The sequence below is a fragment of the Anarrhichthys ocellatus genome, unplaced genomic scaffold, assembly GCF_004355925.1.
Source record: "Anarrhichthys ocellatus isolate YVR2014 unplaced genomic scaffold, GSC_Weel_1.0 scaffold221, whole genome shotgun sequence".
Taxonomy (NCBI): Eukaryota; Metazoa; Chordata; class Actinopteri; order Perciformes; family Anarhichadidae; genus Anarrhichthys; species Anarrhichthys ocellatus.
The window spans coordinates 67,528-82,076 of NW_022280251.1; the positions used below are offsets into that span (position 1 = coordinate 67,528).

The 14,549-nt window shown below is 45.7% G+C and overlaps 2 protein-coding genes across 2 annotated transcripts; both read right to left on the minus strand.

Annotated features, from left to right (window-relative positions):
* Positions 1-605: 605 nt before the first annotated feature.
* LOC116400946 (F-box only protein 41-like) lies at positions 606-8,912 on the minus strand. Its single transcript, XM_031879062.1, has 17 exons — positions 8,752-8,912; positions 6,404-6,557; positions 5,751-6,212; positions 5,593-5,672; positions 4,716-4,788; positions 4,411-4,620; positions 4,264-4,328; positions 3,808-3,939; positions 3,508-3,683; positions 3,189-3,421; positions 2,869-2,984; positions 2,614-2,766; positions 2,433-2,528; positions 2,237-2,355; positions 1,960-2,118; positions 1,759-1,874; positions 606-1,330 (listed from the first exon to the last, which is right to left on the minus strand). Exons 1-17 carry the CDS (start codon positions 8,823-8,825, stop codon positions 1,268-1,270), a joined length of 2,481 nt encoding a protein of 826 aa, XP_031734922.1. The 5' UTR covers positions 8,826-8,912; the 3' UTR covers positions 606-1,267.
* Positions 8,913-10,422: 1,510 nt separating this feature from the next.
* On the minus strand, positions 10,423-12,817 carry LOC116400937 (early growth response protein 4-like). Its single transcript, XM_031879051.1, has 2 exons — positions 12,583-12,817; positions 10,423-12,384 (listed from the first exon to the last, which is right to left on the minus strand). The coding sequence occupies exons 1-2, from the start codon at positions 12,713-12,715 to the stop codon at positions 11,228-11,230; spliced, it is 1,290 nt and encodes a 429-aa protein (XP_031734911.1). The 5' UTR covers positions 12,716-12,817; the 3' UTR covers positions 10,423-11,227.
* Between the last annotated feature and the right edge of the window lie 1,732 nt (positions 12,818-14,549).

Here is a 14,549-nt window from a genome sequence, read left to right on the forward strand (position 1 = left end):
AGTCTGTGGTGAGTTCAGGTGTCTGTAATAACAGTAGGACAGTCTGTGGTGAGTTCAGGTGTCTGTAATAACAGTAGGACAGTCTGGTTAGTTCAGGTGTCTAATAACAGTAGGACAGTCTGTGGTGAGTTCATGTGTCTGTAATAACAGTAGGACAGTCTGTGGTGAGTTCAGGTGTCTGTAATAACAGTAGGGCAGTCTGTGGTTAGTTCAGGTGTCTGTAATAACAGTAGGACAGTCTGTGGTTAGTTCAGGTGTCTGTAATAACAGTAGGACAGTCTGTGGTGAGTTCATGTGTCTGTAATAACAGTAGGACAGTCTGTGGTGAGTTCAGGTGTCTGTAATAACAGTAGGACAGTCTGTGGTGAGTTCAGGTGTCTAATAACAGTAGGACAGTCTGTGGTGAGTTCAGGTGTCTGTAATAACAGTAGGTGGTTTATTAATCACACAAAAGTAAAAACTGAGGAGAAAATGATTTATTGATGTTAAAATGAAACATGTAGCACCTTTAAGAGTCATAAAGATGTTGAAAGACACATGATGGATTTATTCTTTCATCAACAACTCCCAACACATCTGGTTGGTTGGTTGGTTGGTTGGTTGGTTGGTTGGTTGGTTGGTTGGTTGATTGATTGATTGATTGGTGTCTTTGATTGATTGATTGGTGTCTTTGGTGTGTGAGTCAATGTGCAAATATATTCGTGCGTCTGTGTGCTTGTGCTTGTTTTTAGTGTTAATTGAATGTCAAGGTAATAATAAAGGTTTTCTACGACTAAAAGAAGTACGTTTTTAAGGTAGAATGAGGATTTTAACATTGTTCTCTTCTTAAAGCCTGAAGAGAAGATAAATAAAAGTAAAGGAGGAATAATATTTTCTTTTGTTTTAAGGGGAGTAAAGCTGTAACTTTATCAACAAGGAAAGAGCTTTAGGGTTAAAGTGGATTTGTTCGGGAGAATAAAGGCTTTGCTGAGGTTCAGGTTCTGTCAAAAATAGACCAATAATAATCAAGGTTTTTCTTACAGTATTGTCAAAAACAAAGGAGTTTTGACATTATAGAATGTTCATTATAAAAAAAAGACTTAACTGGTAGAAAAAGAGTTTGTGACACATTTAGGTGAGATAAAGTTTGTGTAAAGTGTTTAGAGAAGGTTTTGGTTTTCCTGTAGTGTGTTGGAGTTTTCCTTTTAACTTTACACTTCCACCTTAAAAGGTTTGTGTGTGTGTGTGTGTGTGTGTGTGTGTGTGTGTGTGTGTGTGTGTGCTGAGGTCAGCTGAGTCCTTCAGCTTTGACCTGCAGGACGTCACTCAGTCCGGGACGTTTCTGGAGAACCTGAGGAACAAAAACACACCGTCAGTAAACCAGTCGTAATAAAACGTAATGGTAGTCTGAGTCTCCTTACTTTGTAGCCAATGAGAGAGTGACGTTGTTGCTTTGTAGCCAACGAGAGAGTGACGTTGTTGCTTTGTAGCCAACGAGAGAGTGACGTTGTTGCTTTGTAGCCAACTAGAGAGTGACGTTGTTGCTTTGTAGCCAACTAGAGAGTGACGTTGTTGCTTTGTAGCCAATGAGAGAGTGACATTGTTGCTTTGTAGCCAACTAGAGAGTGACGTTGTTGCTTTGTAGCCAACGAGAGAGTGACGTTGTTGCTTTGTAGCCAACGAGAGAGTGACGTTGTTGCTTTGTCGGGAATGAGAAAGTGATGGTGTTGTGGTTTTAATCAGCCAATCAGAGAGCAGGATTTAACTTGTCTCTCTCACCTTTAGTGTGTTGAGGATTTCTCCAAACAGATGTTGAGCTTCCTGAGTGTCCGGCTCTTCAAAGTAATCCGACACAGCGACCTCGACCATTATAGATCTGATGTTACCACACATACCTGCAGAGACACATTGATACATCATTTAAGTTGTATAACTTATATAACTAACTAATATTAATAACAATAACAGTAAGTGTCTCACTGTGGAAGTGGAGGATGGCCTGACCGCTGACAGGTGTGTGAGTCAGGATCAGCGTCTCCAGACTTTTCAGTCCTGCTTTACACAGCTCTGTCGCCGCCTGCAGGCCGAGGTCGGCAACACGCTCCAACTCCAACACCTGCAGGTGAGCACAGGTATGCACTGCAAACACACAACCAAGAATCAAAAACACATTTGTTTACTATTTAGGTTTGGCAACGTCCAGTTATGTTTTTATTACAAAGGTCGTTGCACCAAAACGTCCAAAAAACATGCTCACCCAAAGCAGCCAATCCCTGAGTCCCACAGCCGGCCCCGCCCACACTGAGAGAGTGGAGGTGTGGCCAGCATCGACCAATCGTCTGCAGGCAACGGTTTCCAAAACGAGTGGGTTGTTGACTGAAAGAGAGAAGTAATGAAATGATGGATGAGTTTAAAAGTAATATAATTGAATATTTTAGTCTGTGTTTACTCACCAGGGGTGAGCCGGAGCCACCTGCAGGCTGCTGATGTTCCTGCAGCCTGCACCCAGGGCCCAGAGAACCTCGTGACCGAGAGGATCGGATGAACTCCTGCAGGAGCAGACAGGTAGAGAGACAGACAGGTAAACAGACAGGTAAACATAAACAGACATGTAACAGTCAGGTCAACAGTCACCTGTAGGTGAGGATCTGGAGGCTCCTGCTGTAGCAGCTGGCGAGCCACAGCGTCCTGTCAGTGAGGATGTGAGGACACTGAGAGACAGACAGGTGGAGCAGACTGCCCCCTGCTGAGCGCAGCAGGGACTCCACCCCCGGCTCCACACTGCCGCTGAGACGGGAAACACACAGGCAGGTCAACTACAATACCCACAATGCACTTTCCCTCTCAGGCTGTCACACCTCAGTGTCCTGTTTGTCTGCTCTGTGTTACCGTGTGTTCTTGTGGTAATCCTCTCGCATCTCGTCGGCTCGTCTGCTTCGAGGCTTCAGGTTGTTCAGAACCACAGACTGAGTCTGAGTGCACCACTGAGACAGAGTGGTGAGGAACTACACACACACACACACACACACACACACACACACACACACACACACAGAGAAACACACTGAATGTGGATCCATCCGCCGCTGAAAATAGTCCCCAACCAACGCACTTATTTCTGTGCCTCATGTGACTCATAACGAATCATAATGTCTTGATTTAAATGAATTTAGTGTTTAAATATAATGATGATGATGATGCTCCTCTACCTCGGCGGACACTCTGGCGTTCTCCAGACGGAGGTGTGTCCAAACCGCCGGGTGCCTGGCGACGAACCTCCAATCTGAGCAGACCTCAGCGGCGAGCAGCAACGAGCGCACGTCCAAATAAGGAAGCACGCAGAAGAGCCCCGCCCTCAGCCTCAGGGACTCCGCCTCCAGCTGTCTGTCGCCGTGACGACGGGAGGGGGTGGAGCGGCGGGAGGAGGAGGAGGGGGGGGCTTCTGCAGAGGAAAAAATATCTGGGCTTTTATTGTGAAGGAGCCACAGGAAGTGATTGCAAACAAAGTTACACGGAGATGCAGTTCACCTGAAGCAGGTGTGTGCGTCCTGGCGAAGACCAGCCTCCCCAACTCAGCGCTGCTCCAGAATCCCTCCTCCTCTTCCTCCACCTCCTCTTCTTCATCTTCCTCCTCCTCTTCTTCAGTGCTGTAGTGCCGACGGTTTCTTTTGCTCCACGTTCTCCCACATCCTCCATCCTCGACCCTGGAAACACAGGAAGAGAAGAATGAGGAATGAAGCACATTTTCATCACCATCCATCCAATAATAGTCGAGATGTTTCTGTCTAAATAAGCTTAAATATTCAGGTCTGTGGATCTTTTACGTACCACGGTCTCTCTCGGTCCCGTCTGGTCCAGGGTGGTGGATCGTAGAGGTCTTGATGGAGGTGGACTGGCCCCCCCTCGCCGTCCCACCCACCTGAACCTAGAGACCAGGTCCGCATACGACCAGTCAGTCCACTGGGAGACAGAGAGAGAGGACATGGTTCAGTTACTGTGTTGTTACATCACTCAGCAGACCTGAGGCGATGCGTTCAGGTAGCTGAGGCGATGCGTTCAGGTAGCTGAGGCGATGCGTTCAGGTAGCTGAGGCGATGCGTTCAGGTACCTGTGGCGATGCGTTCAGGTACCTGAGGCGATGCGTTCAGGTAGCTGAGGCGATGCGTTCAGGTAGCTGAGGCGATGCGTTCAGGTACCTGAGGCGATGCGTTCAGGTACCTGAGGCGATGCGTTCAGGTACCTGAGGCGATGCGTTCAGGTACCTGAGGCGATGCGTTCAGGTACCTGTGGTGATGGTGGCTGTACAGCTGCTCTCCCAGCCGGTAGGAGCCGGAGACACTGTAACTCCTCTGGAGGACGAAGAAGAAGAAGGAGATGTTGGAGGAAGCAGGAAGAGCATCTACTTTAATTATTGTTTTTTGTTTTTCTCACCCGGTTGCCGATGGTTCCCTGCATCTTGTCGGTGATAACGTCGTCGGTGCTGCCGTCCAGGCTCCGCCCCCCTCGGCCCGGTGCAGGTGCGTATCCCTCGTACGGGTCGGTGTGTGTGTAGCGGTGGTGGTGGTGATGTGTGTGTGAGCCGAGCAGCAGTAACTGTCTCTCTGCACGGTCGGCTCGTTCCAACAACGTCTCTATGAACACCTGATGAATTAATAAAACACATTCAGTTCACTGCTCTGAGATATATGATGGTGTGTGACGACAATAGAAGACAATAGAAGATCTTTGGAGGTCACCTGCAGTCTGGATTTAGCCTCGGCCTCTTTCTCTGCCGTCTCTCTCAGGAAACACTCGATGCCCACCATCTCCCTAAAACACACACACGTGTAGACCCCATTTCTATTGGTGAACATGATGACGTACTTTTGTGGGCGGAGCTTATGTGGAGGCGTAATAATTCTCTGAACACATTTTAGTTTTACTTTAGCGGGAGGAGAGCAGAAGAGAGAGGACGGCTAGCTAAAAACAACAATATGTAGATGTAACGTGAAGCCACACACACCGTGTGACTGACCACACACACACACACACACCCACACACACACACACACACCCACCCACCCACCCACCCACCCTCAGGGCTGCTGCCATCTTCCATTTATCATCACAGCAAACAGCAGCTGTGTGTGTGTGTGTGTGTGTGTGTGTCTCCAGTGATGAGAATGAACATGACGTGTCCTCAGTCTGCATCGTGTTGTTTCTGTCTTCATGCTGCATAACGTATCACATAAAAGATATCATTCAGTACTTCTGTTCCTGTAATGTTGTGAGGGATGTAAACAGGAAGTACAGTATGGATCCAGTGATACATGCTGTGGGCTACCACTTGTTTGGTTTTGCCTATATTTATTTACATTTTAGGCAAACTGTCACCACTAAAAACAAGCTGAATGATGTATTGGCAGCTCCTGTTTGCAGTGAACACGTGGATGTACACACACACCTACCACCGGATTGCTTTTTATTGTGAGCGATGCATAACTATGTAGAGCTGGTGATCGATGGAGCTCTAGATGGTTTTGATGAGTTTAGTTTAGTTTCTCTTGTGTGTCTGTATGGCTGCAAATCAAATTAACTGCTGCGGATTCACAGAAGATGTAAAGAGTCACTGACTGCTGTCGTTCACTCAGCTCTCTGTCTTTTCCTTCCAGATCTTTCTTGAGTCGCTCCATCATCTCCGTGGCAGCAGAGACCTGGAAGATAAGAACAACCAAACCCTGTTTAAAACCTTTCTTTATCTCTTATATCTCCACGTTTAAAGTCACCCTCACCTGTCTGGACAGGTGCGTCGCCCTCTCCTCCACTTCCTGCTTCTCGCTCTTCAGTCGCTCGCCGCCACGCCTCTCCCGCTCTAGCTCCGCCTCCCTCCTCTGTAGCTCCGCCTTCAGTCGACCCACGCGGCGGTTCACCCTCTCCTCCACCTCCGCGAACGTCCGGGCGATTTTGAGATCCAGGCCCAGACCCAGCCTCTCCTCCAGCCCGACCCGGACCGAGAGCCCCGACCCAGGGAACAGCTCCAGAGCGGTGCAGGGGTCCTCCTCGGGACGTCCCGCGGGAGAGCCGAACATCTCCCTGAGCAGCTGGACGGAGGCCGCCGACGAGGCCAGATCCAGGCAGGCCAGAGGGAGGGGGAGGCTGTGGGCCTCCACGCCCAGAGAGGAGCTCTGTATTTGGGGTACGGCTCGGCCGGGCAGTGGGAGCAGAGCACCGGATCTGGAGCTTCTGACCCGAGTCTGAAACGTGAGATGAAGTCAGAGCAGCTTCTAAAACAGCAAAGAAATACTTAAAAATCTCTGATTCCAGCTCCTCAAATGTGATGAGTTGATGCTTTTCTTTGCTTGTTATGGCGGTAAAGTGAATATCTTTGTGTTTCAGACGTCACTTTGGACATTTTTTCTCACCACTTCCTGATCGACTGAATTACCTGCGACAGCACCAGCAGCGTCTCGTAGGTGTGTCGGCTGACCAGGTGAGCCCGGAGCTCAGGCACGGACGAGAAACGGAACCCGTCGCCACAGCGAGGGCAGAAGTAGGGCAACTCCGAGGAAGAGGAGGAGGAGGAAGACATGTTCCAAGACCTGGAAGATAAAACAGGAACAATGGAAACGCTGCAGAAGAGAAAGTAACTGGGGTTACTAGAAGTGTGTGTGTGTGTGTGTGTGTGTGTGTGTGTGTGTGTGTGCTGAAGGAATAAAATCTGGGTCAGTGTGTGTGTGTGTGTGTGTGTGTGCGTGCTACACATTTGATTTTGGGGTATAAAGATTTAATGAGGGAGAAATCTGTAGATTAAAAACAGCAAAATGTGTGTTTTTGACTCGTCACACTTCCTGGATGAGCCAGTTGTGTCGAGACATGTTTGAATATCTCACACACACAGACACGCCTGTTGGATTGACATTTGTAGGGCGTGTGTGTGTGTGTGTGTGAGGCTAATCGCTAAGTGAAGCATGCATCTTCCACCCCACTGACTGCATGTGTGTGTGTGTGACACAGGATATAAATATGAAAATGCACGATGATGATGGTGTGTGTGTGTGTGTGTGAGAGGAATTTAAAGATGGATGGATGAGCAGGAAGAAAGAAATGTGAGGGTGTGGTCTCTCTCTGTTTATCTCGTGGATTCTGTTGAACACTAACTTCACTGTTTTCTGGAGCTACTTTTGAACTAGAAACAAACACATTGGCGTCCTTTGTTTACCACCAGTAGCCGCTTAGCTTAGCTCGGTCCAAAGGAAGACAAAATCCGGCACATAGCTCACAAAAATAACATGCTAACCAGAGAGATTTAGAGCTGCTTGTAGGCAGATTTTTGTCCCATTCAGACGGAGCCATGCTAGATGTTTCCACCAGTTTCCAGTCTTTATGCTAAGCTACGCTAGCAGCCTGGTTTCAGTGAGTGGTGTATAAAAGATACGACAATTTGTACGTCATTTAGCGAGCAATAAGAGTGCCGTTATTCCTTTTTACGCATCATTTTTTATGCCATGTAGATAACCAGAAAACTGACTGTACGTGTCCTAAAGTGTTGTTGAGTTAGCTTTAAGTTACGCTAGTGATGTTTGTGACGTGTTTTCCGTACTTAAGTAATATTTTCTCTAGATTTCGTACTTATTTTAAGCCCAGCTTATGTTCTTCCTCAACCTGACCAAGTGGTTTTGTTGCCTAAACCAGACGGCGAGACATCAAACGTCGTGAAATTAAATAAAGTGTTATCATGACACGCAGACTTTCCTTTAGATGTTGTGCTTTTTATACGCTTTAATGCGATCAGGTTGGCTCTACTGCATATTATATATAAGTCCATATTTTATTTATTTTCACACGCTATTTCCACAAAAGAGATCTTGAAGCACTGTGTCAAGTAGGCCGAACTAAAACCCTGGTTTCGGGTCGGGTATCCTCACACTAGTGACCAAACGCCTCGATGTAGCATCAACAAACACCAGAGCTAACGTAGCTAAAATAGCGATATGGTGGATTTGCTGTTTAATCAGACTAAGAATGAGACAAGATTTAAACACCCGCGGTCCCTCTGCCTCACTCAGAGACCACTCTGCCAGGAGGAGAGCGGACGCCAAGCTATCGGAGACGGACTGTAGCTACTTGAATTTAGCCGGCGCTAACCCAAGCTAACCCTAGCTAACCCTAACGCCTCCTGAGCAGCCGTCTGCGCTCTCCTCCCTGTAGTCTCCGTTACCGTAACGTTAGCATGGATTTAGCAAGCTAACGTTAGCTAGCTAACTAGCCAGCCGCTGAATGAGCTGTGCTATTATAGTAATGCTACACATGGTTACTGAACAATTTAATTTAATGATCGAGGCTTTTTAGTCATCATGATTTTAATTTATCTACTTTACTACGTATCATATAATATATATCTTATATTATAATATATATGTTATGAGATGTAATATAATATATATATATATATTATATGTAATAATATATATATTATATTATTACATATAATATAGCAAATATTTTCTTCCTCCTTTAATTTGTGATTTAAAAGTGAGATAAAAATGTCTTCAGTTTAGTAAATAATTGAGTTTAATTGACCACCAGAGTCTGACCACATTTAAATGTAACACATTATTTCTGTGATAATTTAGTGTTTTTAAATCAAACATTAAACCACCTTAAAGAGCAGAATCGGTACTTATTGTAGCTTGAATCACATTTAAACAAATTAAAATAATATAGGATAGTTTAACAAGCCGTTCAGACGGTTAATACGTCATGATTTTACCGGGTAAATAACTCAACTCTCACCTGTGCACGTGCACGTGACGCTGCGTCAGTTGGTCAGTTTCAGCCGTTTTTATTTTCCCGCTGAAGAAGCTCATTCCGTCCTCGCGCGGATCGATCAGTTCGCTCGATTCTGAACTGGACTGTCGCGTGCAGCCGTTGCCTCGTGTGTGTGTGTGTGTGTGAAGGAGATCCAACCGCCGCCCCACGCGCCCCCTCCTCGCGGCGTGCAGCCGGTGACGTAAAAAGCCGCGTGACGTGCCAGTTGTGATGTGATGGCGGAGCAGAAGAGGGCGGGGCTTAGATTCATCTATTCAGAAGTAGAAATACTGTGAAGTAAAAAGTACTGTAATCTGTGTTTTACTGCAGTAAAAGTACATCAAATATACTGAAATTAACAAAAGTAAAAGTACTCATTGTGCAGAATAATAATGTATGTTTTTATTATTGAACAATAAATAAAGTAAAAAATTTAAAGTAGCAGAAAATGGAAAGTTCAAGTACCTCAGTATTGTGCTGCAGTATAGTGCTTGAGTAATGTACTTGTACTTAGTAAGTACTGTGTCCTTGTACTTACTAAGTCCTGATAACTTCCTGTGTTTTATAGATAAAATACCTGCATGTTGGTTCATAACTTACATTTTTGATCATCTGTAATTGTACTTGTCTTGTAGTAGTTTTCATCTAAAGTATAACTTCACTACATTTAAAGTTACTTCTTGTACCTCTACTTTAAAAAGGTGTGTGTATATATATATACGTGTATATATATATATATGTGTGTGTGTGTGTGTGTGTGTGTATGTATATGTGTATGTATAAGTGTATATATATGTGTGTATATGTATATATATATACGTATATGTGTATACACACACACCTTTTTACTAATGTGTAACAGTAATGTGTACTCGGAGTACATTTTACACAAGTAATCTTATTTCTACTTGAGTAAAAAAATGTTAAACTTTTCTTTTAATTGAGCAAAATTATTTACACAATATTGTAGTACTTTTTCCTTCCTTTTTAATAATAATAATGGTAATGATAGTAATAATATATAAATATATATAACTAATTATATAATATTATTATTGTTATATACTATATAATTAGTTATATATATTTATATATAATTATTATAATAATCATAATCATAATAATAAATAGTAATGACAAAAAGATGAATAGAATAAAAGTTACTTGTTAACTAATCTGATGGAAGAAGTATTATCAGCTAAATATGTTTAAAGTGTAAAGTACAGTAAAATGTGTTTTAATATCTGCTTTAATATCTGCAGTATGTTACATTTATTTATAGTCTATTGGCTGGTTATTCAAGTAAAGTACAAGTACATCAACACTGTACTTAGTACAATACTTTAGTGACATTCCACCACTCATGAGATGTAGTACTGACTGGTGACCACTAGGGGGCACTAGACCACAGGCGTGAGTGTGAGTGTGTGATAAAAAATACAAACTACAGTGAGCAGATTACTGATGATGCTATATATATATATCTATATATATAAATATATAATATATCTATATATATAAATATATAATATATCTATATATCTATATAGATATATATATATATATAGATATATCTATATATATATATCTATATATACAAATATATAGATATATCTATATAGATATATCTATAGATATATTATGGGATGTTGAAAAGCCTTTCCTGTATGTCCGGTTTGAAAACTCCCAAGTTGCTGTTGCCACGGCAACGCAACCTTCAACGTCTGTTGCCCAGCAACAGCAGCCTGTTATAAAATGTCAGGAGCGTGAAGAAGATGAAGATGAAGATTTGTTTTATTGACAGCAGCATCCTCCATGCAAAATAACAAGGGAACACAACCTCCCACAATGCATCAGTGCACCAGAGGTGTAGAAAAGTGACATCGTGTTTTCATGTTGATCCTCCGTATAAATCTTCTTTATCTCTTATAAATATATACATAAATACAATCTCTCTCTCTCGTATTGTAAAACAGCGCGACACAAAGAGGTAGACCACTAGAGATAGATATAAAAATAGAGATATGTCATTAAATATTCATAGAATTAAAAAACAGCAACATCACGACATTCTGACGTCACACATTCACGTTCTTCACGTCCTCATGCAGGAAACGAAAGTCCAAAAAGTGTATGTTTTTTACAAAGCTCCTTTAAGAGAGAGTCCACCACCAGGAGCGTCTCGTGCACCATGGGGGTCCGGAGGCGGACCGGCTGGTCCTGGATCAGACCGGAACACTCAGACCTGAACTCTTTAAATCCACCATCACCCTCCTGCGAGCGGGACTGTCATCTCGCGCATGCGCCGTGAGAGTGGGCCAGGTCACCTGTCTAAACACCTGCTCAGTGTGACGTCACATGGAAACGTCTCTCTCTGACGCGTCACCGGTCGACGGTTCAAAATCCGGAAGCGTGAACTTCGCTCCTGCAGCAGCCAAATCGGAACAACGGGAGCGCGCGCTCAGACGCCGGGCGCGTTCAGGGCCAGGGAGTAGGCGGCCATCATCTGCGCCCGCAGCTGCTGCTTGACGTGCACGCGCCCGTGCCTCTTCCTCTCGTCGCTGCGTGCGAAGCGCTTGCCGCACACGTCGCAGGAGAAGGGCTTCTCCCCGGTGTGCGTGCGCGTGTGCGTGGTCAGGTGGTCGCTGCGGCTGAAGCTGCGCGCGCAGATGGTGCACTGGAAGGGCTTCTGTCCCGTGTGGATGCGCACGTGCCTGTTCAGCTCGTCCGAGCGCGAGAAGCGGCGCTCGCACCCCTGCACGGAGCAAGGGTAGGGTTTCTCTTTCAGTCCGTTCTTCTTGGCGGGAGCTCTCCTGCCGCCGCGCGACAGCTTGGGGGCGCACGCGGCGTGCGCGCCGCCGATGTTTACTATCGGGAACGCGCCCTGCAGGAGGGAGGAGAGGAGATGAACGTCCAGGGTGGAGGGGAGAGGGGGGGGGGAGAAACTCTGCTCGAGCTCCGTCTTGACCACCGGTCTGCCGATGACGTAGCTACCGGAATCTCCCCCGGTAACCGGCACCATCAGGCTCTTCAACCAGTCCTCCAGACCCAGCGGCTCCTGCTTCACCTCGCAGCCGGGCTTCAGGTCGCCCTGGCCGGCCTCAGAGCTCAGCAGGGAGTCGAGGAAAGCGGACACGTCCACCTGTTGCTGCTCCAGAGCGGAGAGCGGGAGGAGAGAGTCAGCGGTGCACGGGTACGAAGCATCATTCCCGGGCATCGAAGAGTGTGCGCACCCGCTGCTGCAGCTGGAGCTCACGAACTCGCTTTTAACAACCACCGGGTGTGAAACCACCACCGTGGGAGGAAGAGGAAGAGGAGGGGGGGTGCTCGACTCTGAGCTGAGATCCGCAGGTGGAGCGCAGAGCGCGGGAGAAGAGGAGGATGTGTCCTCGTGCTCCATCTCGGTGCAGATCCCCACGATCTCTGTGATCATGTTGAGGATCGCGTCCGCGGTGCTGCTCAGCTCCGCTGCTGCCGCCGGTGCTGCCTTCACCACCGGCTCCGGCTCTGAGAAGAAGCTGCCGGTGTAGCCGAGAGATGGAGAGAGTGTGTCCGACGAGCAGTCACTGAAGTCGGAGAAGAAATCAGAGTCCGAGGCGTCGGTTCCCGGAGAGAAAACTGAAGGAGAGAAGAAGAAGGTGTTATTAATGTTGCATAATCACTGTGATCGATATGCAAAACAGCTGATCAATAACCACCTGTTACTGTTTGCAGGTGTGAAGGTATAACCTCACACCTGCAGCTCATTATGCACAAAAACATGCACATCATGAATAAATATCAAATATCGATTTGTGATTGATTACACGCACACACCTTGGCAGAAAGGTGACCCCACGTCGGACTCAGCTCCGTCGCTGATGGGGCTCGAGCCCACGCTGTCCACCCACGCGCTGCACGCGTCCTCAAACTCCGACATGAAGCAGCTGTCCTCGCGCTCCAGAAGCATGACGGTTTATAAAATGATGAGCTGGATGAACTCGATTGATCAGTCGAATGTCGGGGACTCCCGTTATTAATCCCGTTATCTCCCGGTGTGCTCCGGTTAGTCCCGTTAGTGCAGAGAGATGCTTGGTGCTTCCTCGCGCTCTCCGGTTTTTATACCCTCCGTCTCCTAGGTAACTCCCGTTAACGGTCTCATTGGTCGGTGCCGTGCGCGAGGGATTCCCTCCCGCAGCGCCGCTTCGTAGCTGCCCAAACATGGGCCACTTCCGGTGGTGACGACGGGTATCCCCGCACCATAAAAGGACAGGCGGGAGAGCACACGTAACGAGATTTCTTTTTTTTGGGTTTCCCTTCACTGCGGCAGCGGAGCGACACGAGAGAGATTATGCAACCGGAGGGTTCACGCGGGGCTGCAGCAGAGGAGGATGAGGAGGATGATGAAGAGGCTTTGTTGTTATTGAGGAAGAAATAATAAAGAAAGAGGATCCCAGTTTCATCATCTGAAGGTTGTTTATGCATTAGTGTCTCTCCTCACCTGTTGGAGTTCAGGTTGGTGATGCTTTGGTTTCACATCCATACCATAATAACCATCACAACCATCATAACCATCATAACCATAACAATCATAATAACAGACAGCATGGTTTTACATGAGTGTCAGAGAACTAAGGTGGCCTTCAGGTGACGTAGGACATGAAAGTGGACGAAGTTGTCGTGACTTCACTTGTTGATTTGTGGACGTTTTGAAGGTTTGAGTTCTGTGTTTTGGCCGTCGCCATCTTGGTTTATTTTGCAGCCAGTGAACAGGAAGTGACCATATTTGGACTGGTAGAAACCTGTCAATCAGCATGTAGCCCCACCCCTAAAGCATCCCCTGCTTTATGGTCTGTTTGACTCTAAATGGACCATAATGTACTAAATGAACATCATGCTGTATTGAAGACTTGAAACTAGAGATTGAGACCATAAACTCATGTTTACAATGTTTACTGAGGTAATAAATCAAGAGAGAAGTAGAGTCATTTTCTCATAGACTTCTATACAACCAGTGGAGTCGCCCCCCCCCCCCCCCCCCTTGGTAACATGGCGAGGGCGGAAAAAAAAAAATGATGACGGCCAGAAAACCAAGATGGTGACGGCCAAGAAAAGAACCAAGATGGCGATGGCCGAAAATCCAGTTGGCGATGGCCAAAAACCAAGACTCTAACTCTGGGCTTTACAACGTCGGTAACAAACCAGTGGGCGACGTCACGAACGTGTTCAGGTGATTAAACTTCAATGAAAGCGCTGGCCCTTTAAATCACATAAAAATTAGCATTTTATTTTGGCACAGTGAGAGAGGACGAAGAAGAAACCGTCAGAAAGGAAATCAACAACAAATCAAATCTATTTGATGATGAGCAGAAACCTGTTTTTAACATCTCAGTCGTCATCACAGATTATTTATAACCAGAGGACCTTCTGATGAGAGACAGACGGGTCCGTCTCTGTCTCACTGACCGTCTGTCCTCGTCTGGAGACCGCCACCTATCACGTGACACACATGTGACACTCATGCTGTCGCCATGGAGACGGGAGCAGATTCAGGGCGTTATGTAAAAGATGAAGTCAGGAAATAGAAGCTCAGCAGCAAGCTCGTCACTCGATTAAACAAATAAATAAGTAAAATAAATAAATGAATAAAAATAATTTAGTAAATTAAAATGAATAAATACAATAATTCAGTAAAATAAATACGATAATTTAATAAAATAAAAAAATGTAGTAAAATAAAATGATAGCGACAACATCACATAAAGAATAGTAAATAATATATATATATATATATATATATATAT